Source organism: Carassius carassius, chromosome 50 (assembly GCF_963082965.1).
Source record: "Carassius carassius chromosome 50, fCarCar2.1, whole genome shotgun sequence".
NCBI classification, from domain to species: Eukaryota; Metazoa; Chordata; class Actinopteri; order Cypriniformes; family Cyprinidae; genus Carassius; species Carassius carassius.
In genome coordinates, this window is record NC_081804.1 from 17118942 (window position 1) to 17137934 (window position 18993).

At 37.0% G+C, this 18993-nt stretch overlaps 2 protein-coding genes across 2 annotated transcripts; one reads left to right on the plus strand and one right to left on the minus strand.

Moving 5' to 3' along the window:
- The first annotated feature begins 7154 nt into the window (after window positions 1-7154).
- Window positions 7155-10074, plus strand: urahb (urate (5-hydroxyiso-) hydrolase b). Its single transcript, XM_059545951.1, has 5 exons — window positions 7155-7226; window positions 7379-7438; window positions 7665-7814; window positions 9517-9652; window positions 9745-10074. Exons 3-5 carry the CDS (start codon window positions 7675-7677, stop codon window positions 9832-9834), a joined length of 366 nt encoding a protein of 121 aa, XP_059401934.1. The 5' UTR covers window positions 7155-7226; window positions 7379-7438; window positions 7665-7674; the 3' UTR covers window positions 9835-10074.
- Window positions 10075-11944: 1870 nt separating this feature from the next.
- On the minus strand, window positions 11945-14020 carry LOC132133696 (bactericidal permeability-increasing protein-like). Its single transcript, XM_059546612.1, has 6 exons — window positions 13951-14020; window positions 13754-13836; window positions 13439-13618; window positions 13131-13190; window positions 12814-12981; window positions 11945-12351 (listed from the first exon to the last, which is right to left on the minus strand). Exons 2-6 carry the CDS (start codon window positions 13796-13798, stop codon window positions 12280-12282), a joined length of 525 nt encoding a protein of 174 aa, XP_059402595.1. The 5' UTR covers window positions 13799-13836; window positions 13951-14020; the 3' UTR covers window positions 11945-12279.
- Window positions 14021-18993: the final 4973 nt, after the last annotated feature.

The following is an 18993-nucleotide window of genomic DNA, read 5'->3' on the forward strand; positions in this document are numbered from 1 at the left end:
TACACATTGTGAAATGTAGCCTCAAGCTGTTTTAGCTCAACACAACCCAACAGTCAGGCCCGGTGTAGAAACAGTGCAAAGGTAGTCACACTGGCGAAATTTCAGCAAAAATATGCAGGCACAATAGGTCCATTGTCTACTGTAAATAATGTAGCAATTTATGCTTTCAAATCAAACATTTCTGTTGGTCGAACTGAAAATGAGTGCAACAGGGAATTTTTTCGTCCTCGCATGGAACTCAAGATTATGCAGAATTAAACTGCCGGTATGTTTATAGCAAGCTGCATGAGCAGTTTTAAGGTAACTCTATCGCCCCCTTGAGTAGAGGAGTTTATCACAGTGAGAATGCAGTGTAGAAAGGCAAAGTTGCAATGATTTGGCCAAACGTTCATATTTGCATTTGCATCTTATAATAAATATTAGCATCTTTTGTACAGCATTTTGTACCCTTGGATTGTGTTTTGGTGAATGTTGCTCATATAACTGTGTTTTTTGTGAGCATGTATGTCTACGTGCGTCCATGCACCTCTGCTGTCGAACTCCAGATGGTTTCTTCATTAAAATCCTCCCTCCGCTATAGAACTACTCCCTCAGTAATCAAACCTAGCCTATCACCAAAAGCAATTATAGCAAATTAATAGTGCATAACCAATAAGAAGCGTTTATAGTGCTTTATTACAAGCCCTAATAGTTTTTACTGCCAGCAGATCACAGTAGAATGAGTTTGCCTTTGTAGCTGGGAGGTCAAACCGCTTTTTAATGGTTGGTGCTGAGCTGGAATGGGGTTTTTTTATCCAGCTGGGATTGGAGGGGTGTTTGAGTGGTATTATCATGCTGCGGAAAAGAGGTCCAAGCTAAGTTTCCATCATTAGAGACATTAGATTAGAAGAGTTGCTTATACCGGGGCATCCTCATTTCTATTTTGAAAGTCCTACAATTAAACTTTTTTAAAGTTTTTGTATATTGTTTTTTATGCTGTAATATGTTTAAAATGGTGAAAGCACTCAAACTGTGGCTCAACCAATGAGGTGAGTTTGGGCAAGGGCTACATGGTTGTCCAGCCAGTGGTAAATGGGGGGTGGGGAAGAAAAGACCAGTAGGGAAACATGTTTGGAAACAGTTATTTTTTGCATTTTGTTTTGTGCTGCTACTTATCACAAAATCCACTTTAAGCTAGTTTGGGGGGGAATAGCATGTGTGCTAACTGCTAGGCTACATCTCATATGTCTTTACATCTATATTTAAAGCTGCAGTGTGTAATTTCTTGTCCACTGGTGGTGGCAAATAGAAATGCAATATGTTAGGCAATACTGTCTCAACCAGTGGCATTAGTTAGTTGCTAGTATTGCTGAATATAACATTAATGCTGGCTAACCTCATTCTCTCTGCAGTAAGAATGGAGGAGCTGGTGTGCATTAAGAAAGAACTGACAGTGATTAAATCACAGATAGACGAGCTGCTGGACAGTCTGGAGCGGATGGACCCTCAAAGCCATGAACTGTCAGGTAAAACACTCATTCTTCATCATTAGATGCACCTTGTAAAGGTGGATTATGAACCAGGCCAGTGGGGTCGCATATTTGTGATATTATTTGTCATTATTTGGACATTATGTCTCACATTTTAGAGGAAGTGGCGCCTCTAAAGAGGCTGGAGCCTCAGGGCCTTGGTAGCATTTCTGTCCTTGATCTTTTACAGTTTTATGTAATTTAGAGCGTGTGTGTGTGTGTGTGTGTGTGTGTGTGTGTGTGTGTGTGTGTGTGTGTGTGTGTGTGTGTGTGTGTGTGAATTTCAGGAGACGGTGTGGCGTTCTCTCCGCTCCATGGCTCTGTGAGCAGTGCTGATGATTTATCTGGTAACTCTCCTCCCCTGAGGACAGACAGAGACGCACAGAGCCCAGAGACAGCAGACAGCAGTGATGAAAACAGACAGCATGTAAACACACACACACACACACACACACAGTGGCTGATGCTCAACTCCCACGCAAACACTTAGAAACACTTAGTAGTCATGAGACCAGATTAAATCAGTTATACCCGTAAATTAACTGTCAAATTATCATAGTTAAAGAAATTGTGACTACAATTGTAGTTAAAATTAATTAATAAAGGACTTTTTCATTATTATTATTATTATTAGCTTTGGTACTATTTCCACAAGCTCACAGTAACAGAGCTTTATGAAAGGCTGTTACTGTGAATGAAACATTTATAAAAATGAAAAACTTATTTTTTGTAGTGAAAAGGAAACTTCGTGGTTATGTGTATTGTAATAAGACAAGTGAAAATATGCTGAGATATTTGAAAGAAATGCACTTTTGATGATCTGTTGTGAAATTAATACTAAGTGTTTTGAAAATACACACCTTACGCGTGAAAATAGTATCAAAGCAGAAACAAAACTGTAATATATATACAGTTGAAACCAGATATTAACATACACTCAGAAAAAAACACAAAAACTTTTATTTCTTTACTTTTTTACATTAAATCAGAGTAAACTTTATCTGTTTTAGATCAATAAATATTAAAATTCTTTTGCATTTGTTTAATGTCAGAATCGAGTGAGGGATAACTTATGTATTTTTTTATCACTTTCATCAAAGTCAGAAGTATACAGTTGTGGCCAAAAGTTTTGAGAATTAGATAAATATTGGAAATTGGAAAAGTTGCTGCTTAAGTTTTTATAATAGCAATTTGCATATACTCCAGAATGTTATGAAGAGTGATCAGATGAATTGCATAGTCCTTCTTTGCCATGAAAATTAACTAGAGGTAATCCCAAAAAAACCTTTCCACTGCATTTCATTGCTGTCATTAAAGGACCTGCTGAGATCATTTCAGTAATCGTCTTGTTAACTCAGGTGAGAATGTTGACGAGCACAAGGCTGGAGATCATTATGTCAGGCTGATTGGGTTAGAATGGCAGACTTGACATGTTAAAAGGAGGGTGATGCTTGAAATCATTGTTCTTCCATTGTTAACCATGGTGGCCTGCAAAGAAACGCGTGCAGCCATCATTGCGTTGCATAAAAATGGCTTCACAGGCAAGGATATTGTGGCTACTAAGATTGCACCTAAATCAACAATTTATAGGATCATCAAGAACTTCAAGGAAAGAGGTTCAATTCTTGTAAAGAAGGCTTCAGGGCGTCCAAGAAAGTCCAGCAAGCGCCAGGATGGTCTCCTAAAGAGGATTCAGCTGCGGGATCGGAGTGCCACCAGTGCAGAGCTTGCTCAGGAATGGCAGCAGGCAGGTGTGAGCGCATCTCCACGCACAGTGAGGACAAGACTTTTGGAAGATGGCCTGGTGTCAAGAAGGGCAGCAAAGAAGCCACTTCTCTCCAAAAAAAAACATCAGGGACAGATTGATCTTCTGCAGAAAGTATAGTGAATGGACTGCTGAGGACTGGGGCAAAGTCATATTCTCTGATGAAGCCCCTTTCCGATTGTTTGGGGCATCTGGAAAAAGGCTTGTCCGGAGAAGAAAAGGTGAGCGCTACGATCAGTCCTGTGTCATGCCAACAGTAAAGCATCCTGACACCATTCATGTGTGGGGTTGCTTCTCATCCAAGGGAGTGGGCTCACTCACAATTCTGCCCAAAAACACAGCCATGAATAAAGAATGGTACCAAAACACCCCCCAACAGTAACTTCTTCCAACAATCCAACAACAGTTTGGTGAAGAACAATGCATTTTCCAGCACGATGGAGCACCGTGCCATAAGGCAAAAGTGATAACTAAGTGGCTCGGGGACCAGAATGTTGAAATTTTGGGTCCATGGCCTGGAAACTCACCAGATCTTAATCCCATTGAGAACTTGTGGTCAATCCTCAAGTGGCGGGTGGACAAACAAAAACCCACTAATTCTGACAAACTCCAAGAAGTGATTATGAAAGATTGGGTTGCTATCAGTCAGGATTTGGCCCAGAAGTTGATTGAGAGCATGCCCAGTCGAATTGCAGAGGTCCTGAAAAAGAAGGGCCAACACTGCAAATACTGACTCTTTGCATAAATGTCATGTAATTGTCGATAAAAGCCTTTGAAACGTATGAAGTGCTTGTAATTATATTTCAGTACATCACAGAAACAACTGAAACAAAGATCTAAAAGCAGTTTAGCAGCAAACTTTTTGAAAACTAATATTTATGTAATTCTCAAAACTTTTGGCCACGACTGTACATACACTAAGTTTAATGTGTCTTTAAACAAAAACTCCAGATGATTCCTTTCTGAGTTTAAGAACCTTATGATAGGTTAATTGATTCCATTAGAGTTAATTGGTGGCACACCTGTGGATGCATATAAAGGCACACCTCAAACACAGAGCCTCTTTCTTTAACATCATGAGAAAATCAAGAGAAATCAACCAAGACATCAGGAAAAGAACTGTGGACCTCCACAAGTGTGACTCGTCCTTAGGTGCAATTTCCAGATGCCTGAAGGTCCCACGTTCATCTCTTCAAACAATAATATGCAAGTATAAAAAACATGGGAATGTACAACCATCATACCGCTCAGGAAAGAGACGGATTCTGAGTCCTAGAGAGGAACGTTTTTTGGTGCGAACTGTGCGAATCAACCCCTGGACCACAGCAAAAAGCCTTGTGAAGATGCTAGCTGAAACTGGTAAAACCGTGTCATTATCCACAGTAAAACGAGTCCTGTACCACCATGAACTGAAAGGTTACTCTGGGAGGAGAAAACCATTACTTCAAAACCACCATAGAAAAACGGACTAAAATTTGCAACTGCACATAGGGGCAAAATCTTCAATTCTGGGGACATGTCCTGTGATCTGATGAAACAAGAATTGAACTGTTCTGCCATATTGATAAATGGTATATTTGGAGAAAAAAGGAGCTTTGAAGCCTCAGAACACCGTCCCAACCGTGAAATATGGGGCTGTAGTATTATGTTGTGGGGCTGCTTTGCTGCAGAAGGGACTGGTGCACTTCACAAAATGGATGGCATCATGAGAAAAGAGAATTTTGTGGATCTATTGAATCAACATCAGCTAGGAAGTTAAAGCTTGGGCACAAATGGGTCTTCCAAATGGACAGTGACCCCAAGCAGACCTCCAAATTAGTTACAAAGTGGCTTAAGGACAACATAGTCAAGGTATTGAAGTGGCCATCAAAAGTGGCCCTGAGCTCAATCACATAGAAAATTTGTGGGTGGCACTGAAAAGGCGAGTGCAAGCAAGAAGGCCTACAAACCTGACCCAGTTACACCAGTTCTGTCAAGAGGAGTGGGCCAAAATCCCAGCAAACTATTGTAGAAAGCTTGTGGAAGGATACCTAAAATGTTTGGCCCAAGTGAAACCGTTTCGGGGCAATTCTACCAAATACTAAAGAAGTGTATATATACTTCTGTTTTTGATGAAAGTGATAAATACATAAAAGTTCTCCCTCGCTCGATTCTGTCATTTAACAAATACCAAAATGTTTAATATTCATTGATCTAAAACAGATAAAGTTTACTCTGATTTAATGTATGACAGTAAAGAAATAAAACTTTTTGTACTTTCTTTTCTATTTAATAGGAAAAATATAATTCTTATGATTTAAAAAAATGAAAAGACAGTTTCTTGACATGTTTACTGAGACTCACAAAGTAACTATAAACAGTAATTATGGTTTTAGTGTGAACTGTATTTACCATGGTACATTTCTGTTATTGTGATGGATTTTAAACACCAAACTTGTATTTTGTATTTTCATCCGTTTCTAGGTTAATTCCTATGAATCAGATTTGCTCTACATGTAAACGCAGGTTTCAGGTAAGCTGGAAGCTGTAACTTATTTTGCTTGTTTTTGTTTTATTTAATAAACCGCTGAACCGTTCCCTCGCTCCTAAATGTTCTGTTGCTCTCTCACCGTTTCAGAGTTCAGATACCAAGTTTTTGGGAAAAGTCACAGGATCTCAGTATAAAGAAGAGCACCAGGCAGAGAAACAATATCTGGATCGTTTCCAAATATCCAGATCCGTTCATGTTTCATCATGTGAACTGAACATCAATCCAGTTTGAATCCAGTTGTGGAGCAGCTGTCTAAACAAACCAGAACAAACAGAACTGTGCGTCGTCAAACGCTGCTGATGATGATTTCAGGAGTTATTTGATTGACCACAAGCTGTTTTTCCATTATTTCAGTCAATACTGATAAGACTCGAGATCAGGATAACATTAAAGGATAGCAACCACACACACACATACACAAACTATAAGAAATAAATCATTTTATGGTTCTACACAACATTTGTCAACTGATATGGGGTTATTAAATTGCTGAAGCTCAACTGATAGACCCTGATATATAAAAAAAATAGCTAAATTGTGTATATTTATGAGCCATATCTTGAGACATAAGATTTAAACTGAAATGTAAATAAACTCTTATTTGAACCCAAATGTCATTAAAACTCACAAAATGTATAATAATTATTCATACAGTAATTCATAATTTTGGAATTAACATCATCTACCTCTGTCACCAACTAGACATAGTTTATGTAAATATCTCCTCATTAACAGCTCTGGCCAGTTTAGTGTTCAGACTAGATTTACTGGTTTTGTTGTTGTTGTTGTTTTTTTATAAGGCATAAAATAGTTAAGTGGTTTTCTGCTGCATGCTTGTGATTTTTGTTGTTATATATTAATGTGATTATGTAAATTATTATGGAATGCTGTTTTGTTTTTATCACTTCGTTGCACTGAATGTATTCACCAACAGAAATAAAAAAAATACATGCATATCCAGTATATTGCTACAGAGGCTCAAACTGTTTTTGTCCAATTATATTTTTAATGACAGAATTTTTATCAAAGTGTTATCCATACAGTCATCAGGGTTTTAAATCAACTTCAATTTTAATGACATTTTAACTATTTACTACTTGATAACTAATGATCTGTTAAGCATTACATAATCTAATGAAGTTAGTTAATGTTCTTAAAGAAAACTGATTTAGTTTTTTAGTAACAACAATAATAATAATAAAAATGGTGGTCTCTGGGTCTGTAAACCATTGCTTTATATGATTCAATCCCGTCCTGTTGTGTCATTCTGACTAACAGTAACTTTAGTGTATTATTATCCTTATGTTTTTCCACTCGTGTAAAAAACCAAATCAAACAAGTTACTAGAGTTCAAAGTCCTTCTGCCCTCAAACAGCAGTTCAGCTCGGTTCGTTCCTGTTTCTTGTGTGTAAGAGACTTCAAGGTAGGATTGTAGATTAGTCTTTGTTTTACAGTACTTTATATTCTAAAGATCTGTGATACTAAAAGGTTTTTAAGAGCTGTTGAGTTAAATATTAACCCTGTGTGTTCCGCTGGTTTGTTTTGCTGATTAACTCAATGAAACTAATCAAACAGTGACGAGTCTGGGTCGTCCTCATATAAACAGATCCTCAGATCACACTGACTTCATCACAGGTAAGACACTAATATCTTCTTAAACATCTTTTAATAGTTCAGTTAGAAGCTGGTAGCGTTAATGTTCATCCCTCAAAATATTAATGTTGACAGGAGTCTGTATTTCTATTATGGACTAGTAATGTTTTGAATCATCCTTTAGTAAATTAATCCTTTCTGACTTTCTGAATCTCTTTTTTTTTTTGGATACCTCTCTTTAAAACCATAGTTTCTCAGTGTATTTTAGGTTTACAGCCATGGGTTCTTCAGTGAAAAGCAGCAGTCCCTTCACTACACATGTGCTGAACACTGGGGACGGGGTCCCAGCGGTTAGGATGGCCCTCAGTCTGCATCGCCTGGACCCCCGCACGGCCATCTGGAACCTCATTACCATCGGGTGGGTAGATGGATATGATTTAAAGGTAAAGCTGGTCGTTTTGGATGTTTTTGAACATTGTACATCTCGACCAAGTCTGACACGGTAACGTTACATGGACACTTTTTGCTTCCATCGGAATGAATTCATTCTGATTGACGAATCCGAACGTAGTGTTTACATGAACGGTAGCTAAATAAAGTGATCGGGTTGATATGTGCGTTTACACGTCACAAGCTTCTGATCGGATTTACTCTTTTGACATGCGCACACTGCATGAATATACAGTTTCCCGCTACTGTTTTAAAAAGCACACGTTAATTTATCTACTTCGGGTCCTAGTTAGGCGACAACCAGCACTTGAACTGTTGTGCTGCTTAACTTTACTTTAGCAAACAAAACAAAAAAAGTAGTAAAAGTACTTCTTCCCGCATTCAAAACTAGTTGTCTGTTCATGAGAGTCTTAAACAAGGACTGGTGGGACGTGGTCCTGTTCCACTCCACATACACTGAGTGAAAGGGGCGATTTATAATGACAGGACACACATTTATGACACTTTATTCAACAGGAAGAACACCTCGTTCTGCGCGTCATTACCATAGACAGTAAAAGAAATGGACACAGCGACCCCATTGGAACTCAATTGAGACAAGTGAAGCCCATTTTTAGCTATTTTTAGCACTTCCGTTTCTGACGCGCAGACTCAAACTAAGCTTGATGACGACAGCAATCTGTCTGACAGATGTAAATCTTCTAGTGGCTGTGCGTGAAAACTGCCATCGTTAATCTTGCAGAGACGGCGAGCTTGAGCGGGGAGTTCTTTGGCGTGAGTGAGCAGGAGTAAGTATTCTGATTAATTATTTTGTATAGTATTTTAAAATGTAACGCCAGTACGCCATATTAAGTTAATTGCCTGCGAGCTTCTCCTCCTGTCTGTACGGTAATGCGACAGAGAGTCGAGTGGTTATGATGCAATCGTTAGCCTATTTTTACAAAAACTGTTTCTACGGGGCCATAATGTAAAATAGAAGGTAATGGAGCCCTTTATACATTGTCGTGTAACTTTAGAAATAAATAATGGACAAATGGAGTCTTTAAACGCCTCAGATGTAAAGTTATTCACTGTCAAAGTGACGCCAAAATGAATGGGAGTCAATGGGATGCTAACGCAAGTGAAGTTCTGCTACAAGATGGCGGCACGCGGCCGACTTCAACTTCCGGTCGACTTCCTTGCCGCCTGGTCATTACGCTATTTCTAAGTCACTGCGCATGCGCAGTACTTTCCAGTTTCGGTTTTCAATCCGATCAAGTGTTTACATGTCCTCTCGCTCGGATTACAAAAGGGATAAACCACCCCTTACAGTCCGATCGAAATTTTAGTCGGATCTGGCCAATTCAGTCCGATTGACGTGTTTACATGTGACATTTTTATTCTCATTGTGCTTCTAGTCCTATTACGATCGGATTATGTAAACGCAGCTACTGATTAAGGCAATACTATCTGTTTAGCCAACCAATGAGAGATTCATATTTTATTTTATTTTGTTATTTATTTTTTCAGAAAATCTGATTGGAAATTGTATTGCTCTTTTTGATTATATTGTTTACTACAGCCACTGAATAGTCATACAATTACTAATGATACAAAAGTGTGTGGTTTATAAATGAATCCATTGAAAAATGTTATGTTAAACAGCTTACCATGTCTCATGATGATTTCAGGAACACAGATGAGGACGGACGCTGTCCAGGACTAATAACCAGCGATGCCTTCACTCCGGGGATGTACAAGGTCCGCTTCGAGACGGCCCAGTACTGGGAGAGTTTGGGACTGTCCAGCTTTTACCCGTATGTTGAGGTTTGTAATAGAAGAGAGATTGTATGTATGTAGTCTGAATGTTAGATATGACAGAGAAATGTGACTGAACGCTTTATTTCTTCTTTGTGTAGATTGTCTTCAGTGTGAGTGATGCTGATCAGAGCTGTCATGTGCCGCTGCTGGTCAGCAGATACTCATTCAGCACCTACAGAGGGAGCTAGTGAGCAGACTACTGCACAGAAACACTGGCTTCAGCAAACAGTGAATGCATCTGTCAAGACATTCTCAAAGAAATGAGATTCACATTCTCATGGGTCCAAGAAATCACCTCAAGCAGCCGCTTTCAACTTAAACACCACCGCACAATTTTCTGAATGTTGTCATGTTGCTGTTTGTTCATTGTTCTTCAGAGTGATCTATATATATATATATATTTATATATATATATATATATATATATATATATATATATATATATATATATATACACAGAATAAAATTCCATTCATATATCTGTAGGTTTGTCAAAGTTTTGGATTTACTCATAGTCTTAAAGACTAGGTCACAACAGGTCTTTAAGCAGGTAAAATGAGGAGGATGAGGAGACAAAATACTGTATTATAACCTGATTAAAACAAAACAGGATAAGGGCTAAAAATTATTTTTTAAATTACTTATAAAGGACATGTGACACAATAACACTAATAAATATAGGTATTCCATAAATCAAAATGTTGTGTTCAAGATCACTCATTGATTGTAGTTATTTTTGATGGAAAATAGCTAAAGCCTGCTCAAAAAGTCTAAATGTTGACTGCATGAGTTAATTAGCATATTCATTACATCATGTCTTATTTGCATTCTGACCTACAGTAGTGTCATTGTCAGACCTTTCCATTTGTTTGCTTCTCTGCTATTTCTGTACTTTTTTTGCATTGTGTTAAACATTTTTCTCAAATATTTAATACAATTCAAATTAAATCAAAAAGCATTTTATTTAATTATTGGTTACTTTAAGATATCAAAGGATAAGAATACATATGCAGACCGATCTGGATATTAATTTAGCTATTGACAAAAGTACTCTGCAACCACATTAAACCTCTTAATGGTTGTACCAATAACTGAACTGAAGTTGAAATAATTACGCTGGGAAATTAGTTCAACTACATTCTTTAAGAAGAAACAGAGCAGATTCAACTGAATTCATTCTTAGCCCTGAAACATCTGAAAGCCCTCTTCTGCAGTTCACTGCTTTAGCGATTTCATTCATGCCTTTCAAATCTGCAAACTGACACGACTTAAACTCTTTCCCCAAAGCTGTGGCCAAAACACAGGGTGCAAGAGAAACTGTGCAAAAACTGCTCAATGCCATTTTCTTTACTGTCAGAGCGTCATGATTGGTTGAATGGTAAGCTGACATCTGATTGGCTAAAGAGTATGATGACCCGTGTGAGAGTAGAGCTGGCAGCAAAGTCTAAAAAATACACATTTGTGAATTTTTCTAATTGATGGGTAGATGTGCAGACATTAATAATTAGCATTGGGTCTAATTAATTGGGAGTTTTTAGTGTGTGCGTTTAGACTCGATGTCATTGAATGCACGTGTGCCACTTGATCCACAAATGCACATCTTCCTTGTTGCATGCGCAAATTCTGATGCACTAATGCAAAATAAAACATTTGTATTCACAGATATGTTTCTATGCGTACCAACTGCTGCGCATTCATGTAATTCTGAATCTGACAGTCACAAGTTGACAGGCATTTGGTTGTGAATAGTAAGACACATTTGTAACATTTATCAAGTTCATGGATAGTTGTGCACACATTCATTAGTAAATCTGAAACTATTTCAACTTTCCAATGTTTGCATACAGGAATACATTTATAAACTACAAGAAACAAATGAATGCAGTTAAAGGGGAAATTTCGCCCCGTGTATTTATTTATGCAAATTTCAAAACGTGATTTTTGTAGAGGCAAATGCATTTGATCGCTTTAAATCGCCTTTACAAACATATTTTCCCTCAGTGGTGCTAAGATGAGGTGTTTTCTCCGAACTGAATATCTGCTCCAATCAACACGTAATCCTGTGCAAGAAACAAGTTTAAAATGCACTTATGGTTACAGGGTCTCTCTAAATGTTATGAGCCACTCATATCTCATAAAATGCTATATTTACAATAATTATAAAATATCACAATCATGAAAACGTGAGCTTACTTTAAGAACCTTAACTTGAGGTTTTAGAACGTGTACCTTCCCAATATAGGATCCTAATAAACCAGGAAGTTGAAAACCTTTGGCTAAGTGAGCTGAGAAGGGTTGATGAGATTATGAGTTAATAACATGCTCATCTTCTGAAACTACATCATCATTCGTTATAGCAAAAAACTCTTACCTTTAATAATGGGAAACACAATGTCGTGCATGATCACGGTCAGGAAATTGTTTTTTTTGAACTGCTGATTAGAATTATTGTTCAGGTGAGACTTGATTTTATTTATTTATTAGTATTTATTTTTAAACACACTTTTAATAATAACTTCCTTTTGACTCGTACCTTTAATGGTTTGCCGTTCATACTCCCTTCAATTCTGTTCAAGAGAATATAGAGTTACCATTATTGTCTTTTTGAGATGCTTATCACACTTCACAAATACTCACTTCTCAAGGGTTAAATCGAATACCAGATCACCCTTTTCTACAGACATTTGAACACTGGCAACGCTTTCCTGTTGGTCGAAAGAAGATGTAAAAGTTATTGAAATATATGCCAAAAGCCAATAATAACTGAAAATTAGTCTGTATACCCTTGGTTCTTAGTATCTGGTGTTACTTCCTTAATTATCAATGATTCTTGTTTATCTCTTGTCACAGTGAAGCTGCTCATTGTTAATAAGAAAGTTGATTCTTCCCAGCAGTGGCTATATATAATGTTCAGATTCAGCTCTGACACTTATAACAATTGAAAAAATAATACTGTATGTGATTATTACAAACATTCATTTGCTGCAAACATTCATTGATGCTCAATAGGATAACACATTATATTAAGAACCAAGAAGATAAAAACCTTTGAAGATGATTTGTCTAATGTTCCAAAATGTCTGTATAGTCGGTGTGTGTAAATGGGGTATGCGAAATTGACCTCAAGTGTATAAATGCACCTCATTTGTCTCTCCTCAGTGACTCACCAGATCGAGGACAAAGAGTTTATGCGGTATGTCGTCAGATTGGACATCATAAGCTGTCACTGTACTCAGGAGCTGAAGAATCACATGATCTTGTTCAAATTTAATGATGGGCTCCTTCACTGTCTTGACCTTCAGATCCAGCTTCAGATCAGGGTGTGTTTCAGAAATCTGCAAGTAAAAATCAGGTTATTGCATTTGGTTTTTTGTTTCTTTCATACAAAGAATATGAACAAGTGGCTCTTAGTCATCTTCATTGTTAAGTTTATATTTTGTGTTCTGTGTGGAATTATTTGAATAAAATGGCAACATTTTCATACTTGAGGAATGAATGCTCCAAATGTTGTGGTGCTGAGACGAATTGGAGAAACAGAAGGCACCTGTATCAAAAAAAGCTGTCACTGTTTGTGTCAGTTATAGTCCTCAACTTATGAATAAGTAAAAGCGAGATGAAAACCAGAAGATAAAATGACGATTACACACAGTAAAATAATGCAATCATACATATGCATCCCTTTACATTTGTAATATAAACTGTAATTCATGCAGCCACTTCAATTCAATCTCTATATAAAGTGACTATACTTGCACTTCTTAAAACTGACAGCTTGTGCCATTTTAAACTCACCATGTCATCAGTGATTCTGATGTTAGACACATTAGTTTTGTGGAGCACCATGAATGCTGAGTTGATGGTGAAAGCAGATACTGCAATGTAGAACATGTTGGTTCTCTGGGAAGCCAATGAGAAAGCTGGGGGAGGAGAGAGGGGGGGTTCTATGTGCTGTTGAGTGTTGTTGAATACACCCTAAAATTGTGACAAACATCCAAACTCAGCTGTAAAACAATATATTTTGGCAAGGAATGTTTGTCATGTTTGTTAGAGTAATGTGTCCATTTCTGCCTGATGCTTTAGATTTAATTCAACTATTTTCCATTTTACCTTTAATCCCATCTCAATGTTGTTAGCAGAGATGTCAACAGACATCAGAGAGTAGTCAATCTCAGCATATTCACTTACTTCGGCTATAATTTAAGGGTCACAACAAAAAGAACATATGATTTTGGATGTCATAAATGTTGTCATGGAAGAATTTTCATACTCATTGCAGTCGTTGGTTTAGTGTTTAATCATAGCACCTTTTAATGTGTAACACCATAGCTGTTTGTTTAAATCATTAAGGTGCGTTTTCAATGCCGGACAGATCTGAAACAACAAATTATATTGAAATAAGATGGATATTTGGCATTGGTTTTCTTTTGTAAACAGGGAATGTTCAGCAAATGTCTTACCTTACTCTTCAAATACATCTCCAACAATTGTTTAAACCGAGAAATAAGATTATTAACAATCACTCTGTCAATAGAAATAAAATTGTAACAAAATCAAAATGTTAGTTCTCATGAGCACAGAAATTAGCTGTAAGCTGATACTAATACAGACACAAACCAGAACATTTATATTAGGGTACAACAGGGCTAAAGGTGCCCTGGGGTAAAAGACACCTTTGATATTATTTTCATCTAAACCAGTAGATAGCACAAAAACGTAGCTTCCAAAACATCCGCTTTTCAAGATGCATGTGTATATTTGTCTGATCCTTGACGCGATCGCGCGCAGCAGTGCAAAGTTGATTCTGTGCTTACTTGATCTAATATTTGTTTTTGTTTTTTTAAATGTAGTAGATTTAAATGGCAAATGGGAATTGCTAAAATGAATGCATATCTTTTGAGACAAAGGTCTTCTTTATGATGTTCAGTTTTAAGATAATTAAAGCAACAGTTTTTAAATAATGAAAAAATATGTAAAACTATGATATTTGGGTAAAAAAGCGCCCCTGCTGTTGTGTCTAAAGGGCACAGTAATTAGCATGACAATTAATAGATGGCTGACTTTTTCATTTGTTTACATGACATGAGGTAAATATCATATATTATGTTGAGTGTCCATATTTGACATAATCACCATGTTTACAATGAAACCCATATCAATCATATCTTATCATATAATAAATTAACATTTGTTGTTAAAACTGTATATATTATATTATATTATATTATATTATATTATATTATATTATATTATATTATATTATATTATATTATATTATATTATATTATATTCAGAATCTTTAAAACGATTTTGTTTCTGTATTTTAAAATTTATTTTTATATAAAAATTTTAATGACAGAATATTATTAAAAAAAAAAAAAACTAAGTATTTTTTTTTTCAAAATAAGCAGAAAATAGTACAGAAAATAGATTGTTTTGAACAAGTAATTATTTTAGCCGAAGTATTCGTATCAATACTGTGGGCCTTTGTACCCCATGTGTGGGGTTAAAGGCCACCTCATACAGTTGAAAGATGTTTAAACAAAAACAACTTGAATGATTTATTTACACACAAAAATATGTTGCTCCATTAATGTTCAATACAATGTATATATTTTTTCTGCAGTAAATGGCCTTTAGCCCTGTTGTTCCCTGTTACATATGGATAATTTGGAGTAATATTAATTACCTATGAAATAACTGTAAGGTAATGGTTAGGGTTTGGTTTATGATTAGTTGCTTAATTATGCATAATTTGCTGTCACTACTATAGTTGTACTACTTGTAACATGTGTAACTATGCCACTTTAAAATAGTTACCATTGTTTTTAAACAAAGGCTACCAATCTTGTATTAGTAAGTTATAAGCTAGCTCCTAATTGTGATGTGGTGAGCTAAACATTGTTACCGATCCTGAAGTTCATAATTTTCAGCTTCTAGAGAACATTCATCCATGCTGAGTATTGGATAGCCAGTTTCATCACTTTTGACTGCAACAGTGGCACTAATGGAAAGGGTTTTAACAAGCACTTCAGATATTGTGAATCGTCTGTGGAAAAGCAAAAAGATCAGGGCATTATTTGACCTCCAAAATAATAATAAAAAAATAAAATAAATAACTTGACCAGTGACTTCTTTAACCAGGTATGGTACCGTACTTAATAATTTAATTCATGGAAATATTATGTGATAATAATTAAATAATATTACATTTAAAAATAATAAAACTCCGTTTAAATTCTTGGGGTCTAATTTTAGGCAGACCCTTATTAACAAAAATGTGGTGACAAGTCAAACCACATTGGTTCTTCTATCCTTCTGTCTAACTGATTAAATACATCTCTATATATTGTTGTCTTCTGTTGTCATGTAAATTCTATAGTTGATTTTAGTATTGTTATTTTTGCATTGTTGTAGTAAATTAAAATGCAAAAACTTCCATTTGCTTTGGTCACCCATGTGCCATGTGCATGTATAAAAATGTAACCTGGTATAGTATGCTTCAGTCCATTGTTTAGTCATAAATGCACAGGGTGTTTGTGTTTTGTGTGTTAACACAGAAGCCTACTAATCATGATATAATTTGATGCACAGTCCTGTACAGAATAATTGGCACCCCTGCTCAATATAATCAAAGAAAGGCTGTAAAAATAAATCTGCATTGTTTATCCTTTTGATCCTTCTTTCAAAAAGTTAACAAAAAACATTACCTTTCATTGAAGAAAAACAACTGAAAAGACCAGAATCACAGATCTTGCGAATTTCAAAGTCACTGTCCTATATATATATACACATACAGGTTAATCTCAATAAATTAGAATGTCATGGAAAAGTTCATTTATTTCAGTAATTCAACTCAAATTGTGAAACTAGTGTATTAAATAAATTCAGCTCACAGACTGAAGTAGTTTAAGTCTTGGTTCTTTTAATTGTGATGATTTTGGCTCACATTTAACAAAAACCCACCAATTCAACAAATTATAATACTTCATAAGACCTTCATAAGAAAAATTTACTAAATTGTTGGCCTTCTGGAAAGTATGTTAATTTACTGTATATGTACTCAATACTTGGTAGGGGCTCCTTTTGCTTTAATTACTGCCTCAATTCAGCATAGCATGGAGGTGATCAGTTTGTTCCACTGCTGAGGTGGTCTGGAAGCCCAGGTTTCTTTGATAGTGGCCTTCAGCTCATCTGCATTGTTTGGTCTCTTCTTTCTCATCTTCCTCTTGACAATACCTCATAGATTCTCTCTGGGGTTCAGGTCTGGTGAGTTTGCTGGCCAGTCAAGCACACCAACAGCATGGTCATTTAACCAACTTTTGGTGCTTTTGGCAGTGTGGGCAGGTGCCAAATCCTGCTGGAAAATGAAATGAGCATCTTCAAAAAGCTGGTCAGCAGAAGGAAGCATGAAGTGCTCCAAAATTTCTTAGTAGACAGGTGCAGTGACTTTGGTTTTCAAAAACACAATGGACCAACACCAGCAGATGACATTACACCCCAAATCATCACAGAACTGGACTTCAAGCAACTTGGGTTATGAGCTTCTCCACTCTTCCTCCAGACTCTAGGTCCTTGGTTTCCAAATGAAATACAAAACTTGCTCTCATCTAAAAAGAGGACTTTGGATCACTGAGCAACAGTCCAGTTCTTCTTCTCTTTAGCCCAGGTAAGACACCTCTGACGTTGTCTGTGGTTCAGAAGTGGCTTAACAAGAGACAACTGTATCCAAATTCCTTGACACGTCTGTGTGTGGGTGGCTCTTGATGCCTTGACCCCAGCCTCAGTCCATTCCTTGTGAAGTTCACTCAAATTCTTGAATCGATTTTGCTTGACAGTCCTCATAAGGCTGTGGTTCTCTCGGTTGGTTGTGTATCTTTTTCTTCCACACTTTTTCCTTCCACTCAACTTTCTGTTAACATGCTTGGATACAGCACTCTGTAAACAGCCAGCTTCTTTGGCAATGAATGTTTGTGACTTCCCCTCCTTGTGAAGTGTGTCAATGATTGTCTTCTGGACGACTGTCAGAACAGCAGTCTTCCCCATGATTGTGTAGCCTAGTGAACCAAACTGAGAGACCATTTTGAAGGCTCAGGAAACCTCTGCAGGTGTTTTGAGTTGATTCGCTGATTGGCATGTCACCATATTCTAATTTGATGAGACAGTGATTTGGTGGGTTTTTGTTAATGTGAGCCAGATCATCACAATTGAAAGAACCAAAGACTTATATATATATATATATATACACACAACGATCAGGCATAACATTATGACCACTGACAGATTGTGAATAACACTGATTAGTGTGAATAACACTGATTATCTCTTCATCATGACACCTGTTTGTGGATGGGATATGTTAAGAGGTAAGTGAACATTTTGTCCTCAAAGTTGATGTAAAAGAAAGGAAAAAAAGAGCGAGTTTGACAAGGGCCAAATTATGACGGTTATAGGACTGGGTCCAAAACTGCAGCTTTTGTGGGGTTTTCCCTGTATGCAGTGCTCAGCATCTATCAAAAGTAGTCCAAGGAAGTAACAGTGGTTTATGGTGACAGGATCATGGGCGCTTAAGGCTCACTGATGCACGTGAGGAGCGAAGGCTGGCCTGTGTTGTCCGATCCAACAGACAAGCTACTGTAGCTCAGATTGCTCAAGAAGTTAATGCTGGTTCTGATGGAAAGGTGTCAGAATGCACAGTGCATCCCAGTTTGTTGTCTATGGGACTACATAGCCACAGACCAGTCAGGGTGCTCATGCTGACCCTTGTACACCACAGAAAGTGCCAACAGTGGACATGTGAGCATCAGAACTGGACCACAGAGCAATAGAAGAAGGTGGCCTGGTCTGATGAATCACACTTCCTTTGACATTACATAGATGGCTGGTTGCGAGTGTGGCTATGGGAAAGAAGGCAAGCCGGCGGAGGCAGTGTGATGCTGTGGGCAATGTCCTGTTGGGAAACCTAGGGTCCTGCATCCTTGTGGATGTTACTTAGACATGTAGCACCTAAGCATTGTTGCAGGCCATGTAAACCCTTTCATGGAAACAGTATTCCCTGGTGGCTCTGGCCTCTTTCAGTCTCAAACTAAAACTCAAACTATCCTCCTCAGCATGCGTTAAGAAAATATACACATTATACTTACCCAACTATCATGATTCCAGACACATAAAGTTGTGGGATTTGAACTGCTATACTGATTCCAGTTCCAGAAACAAAATTCTGCTTTGAATTAAAATGATCAAATTTTATCTTCATTCTGTCAAGAATAAAAAATATTAGAGATTAACAAAGCATATGGCTTAATTTGAAAATCAATTACATTTGGACACTGTTGGAACACTGGTCTCAC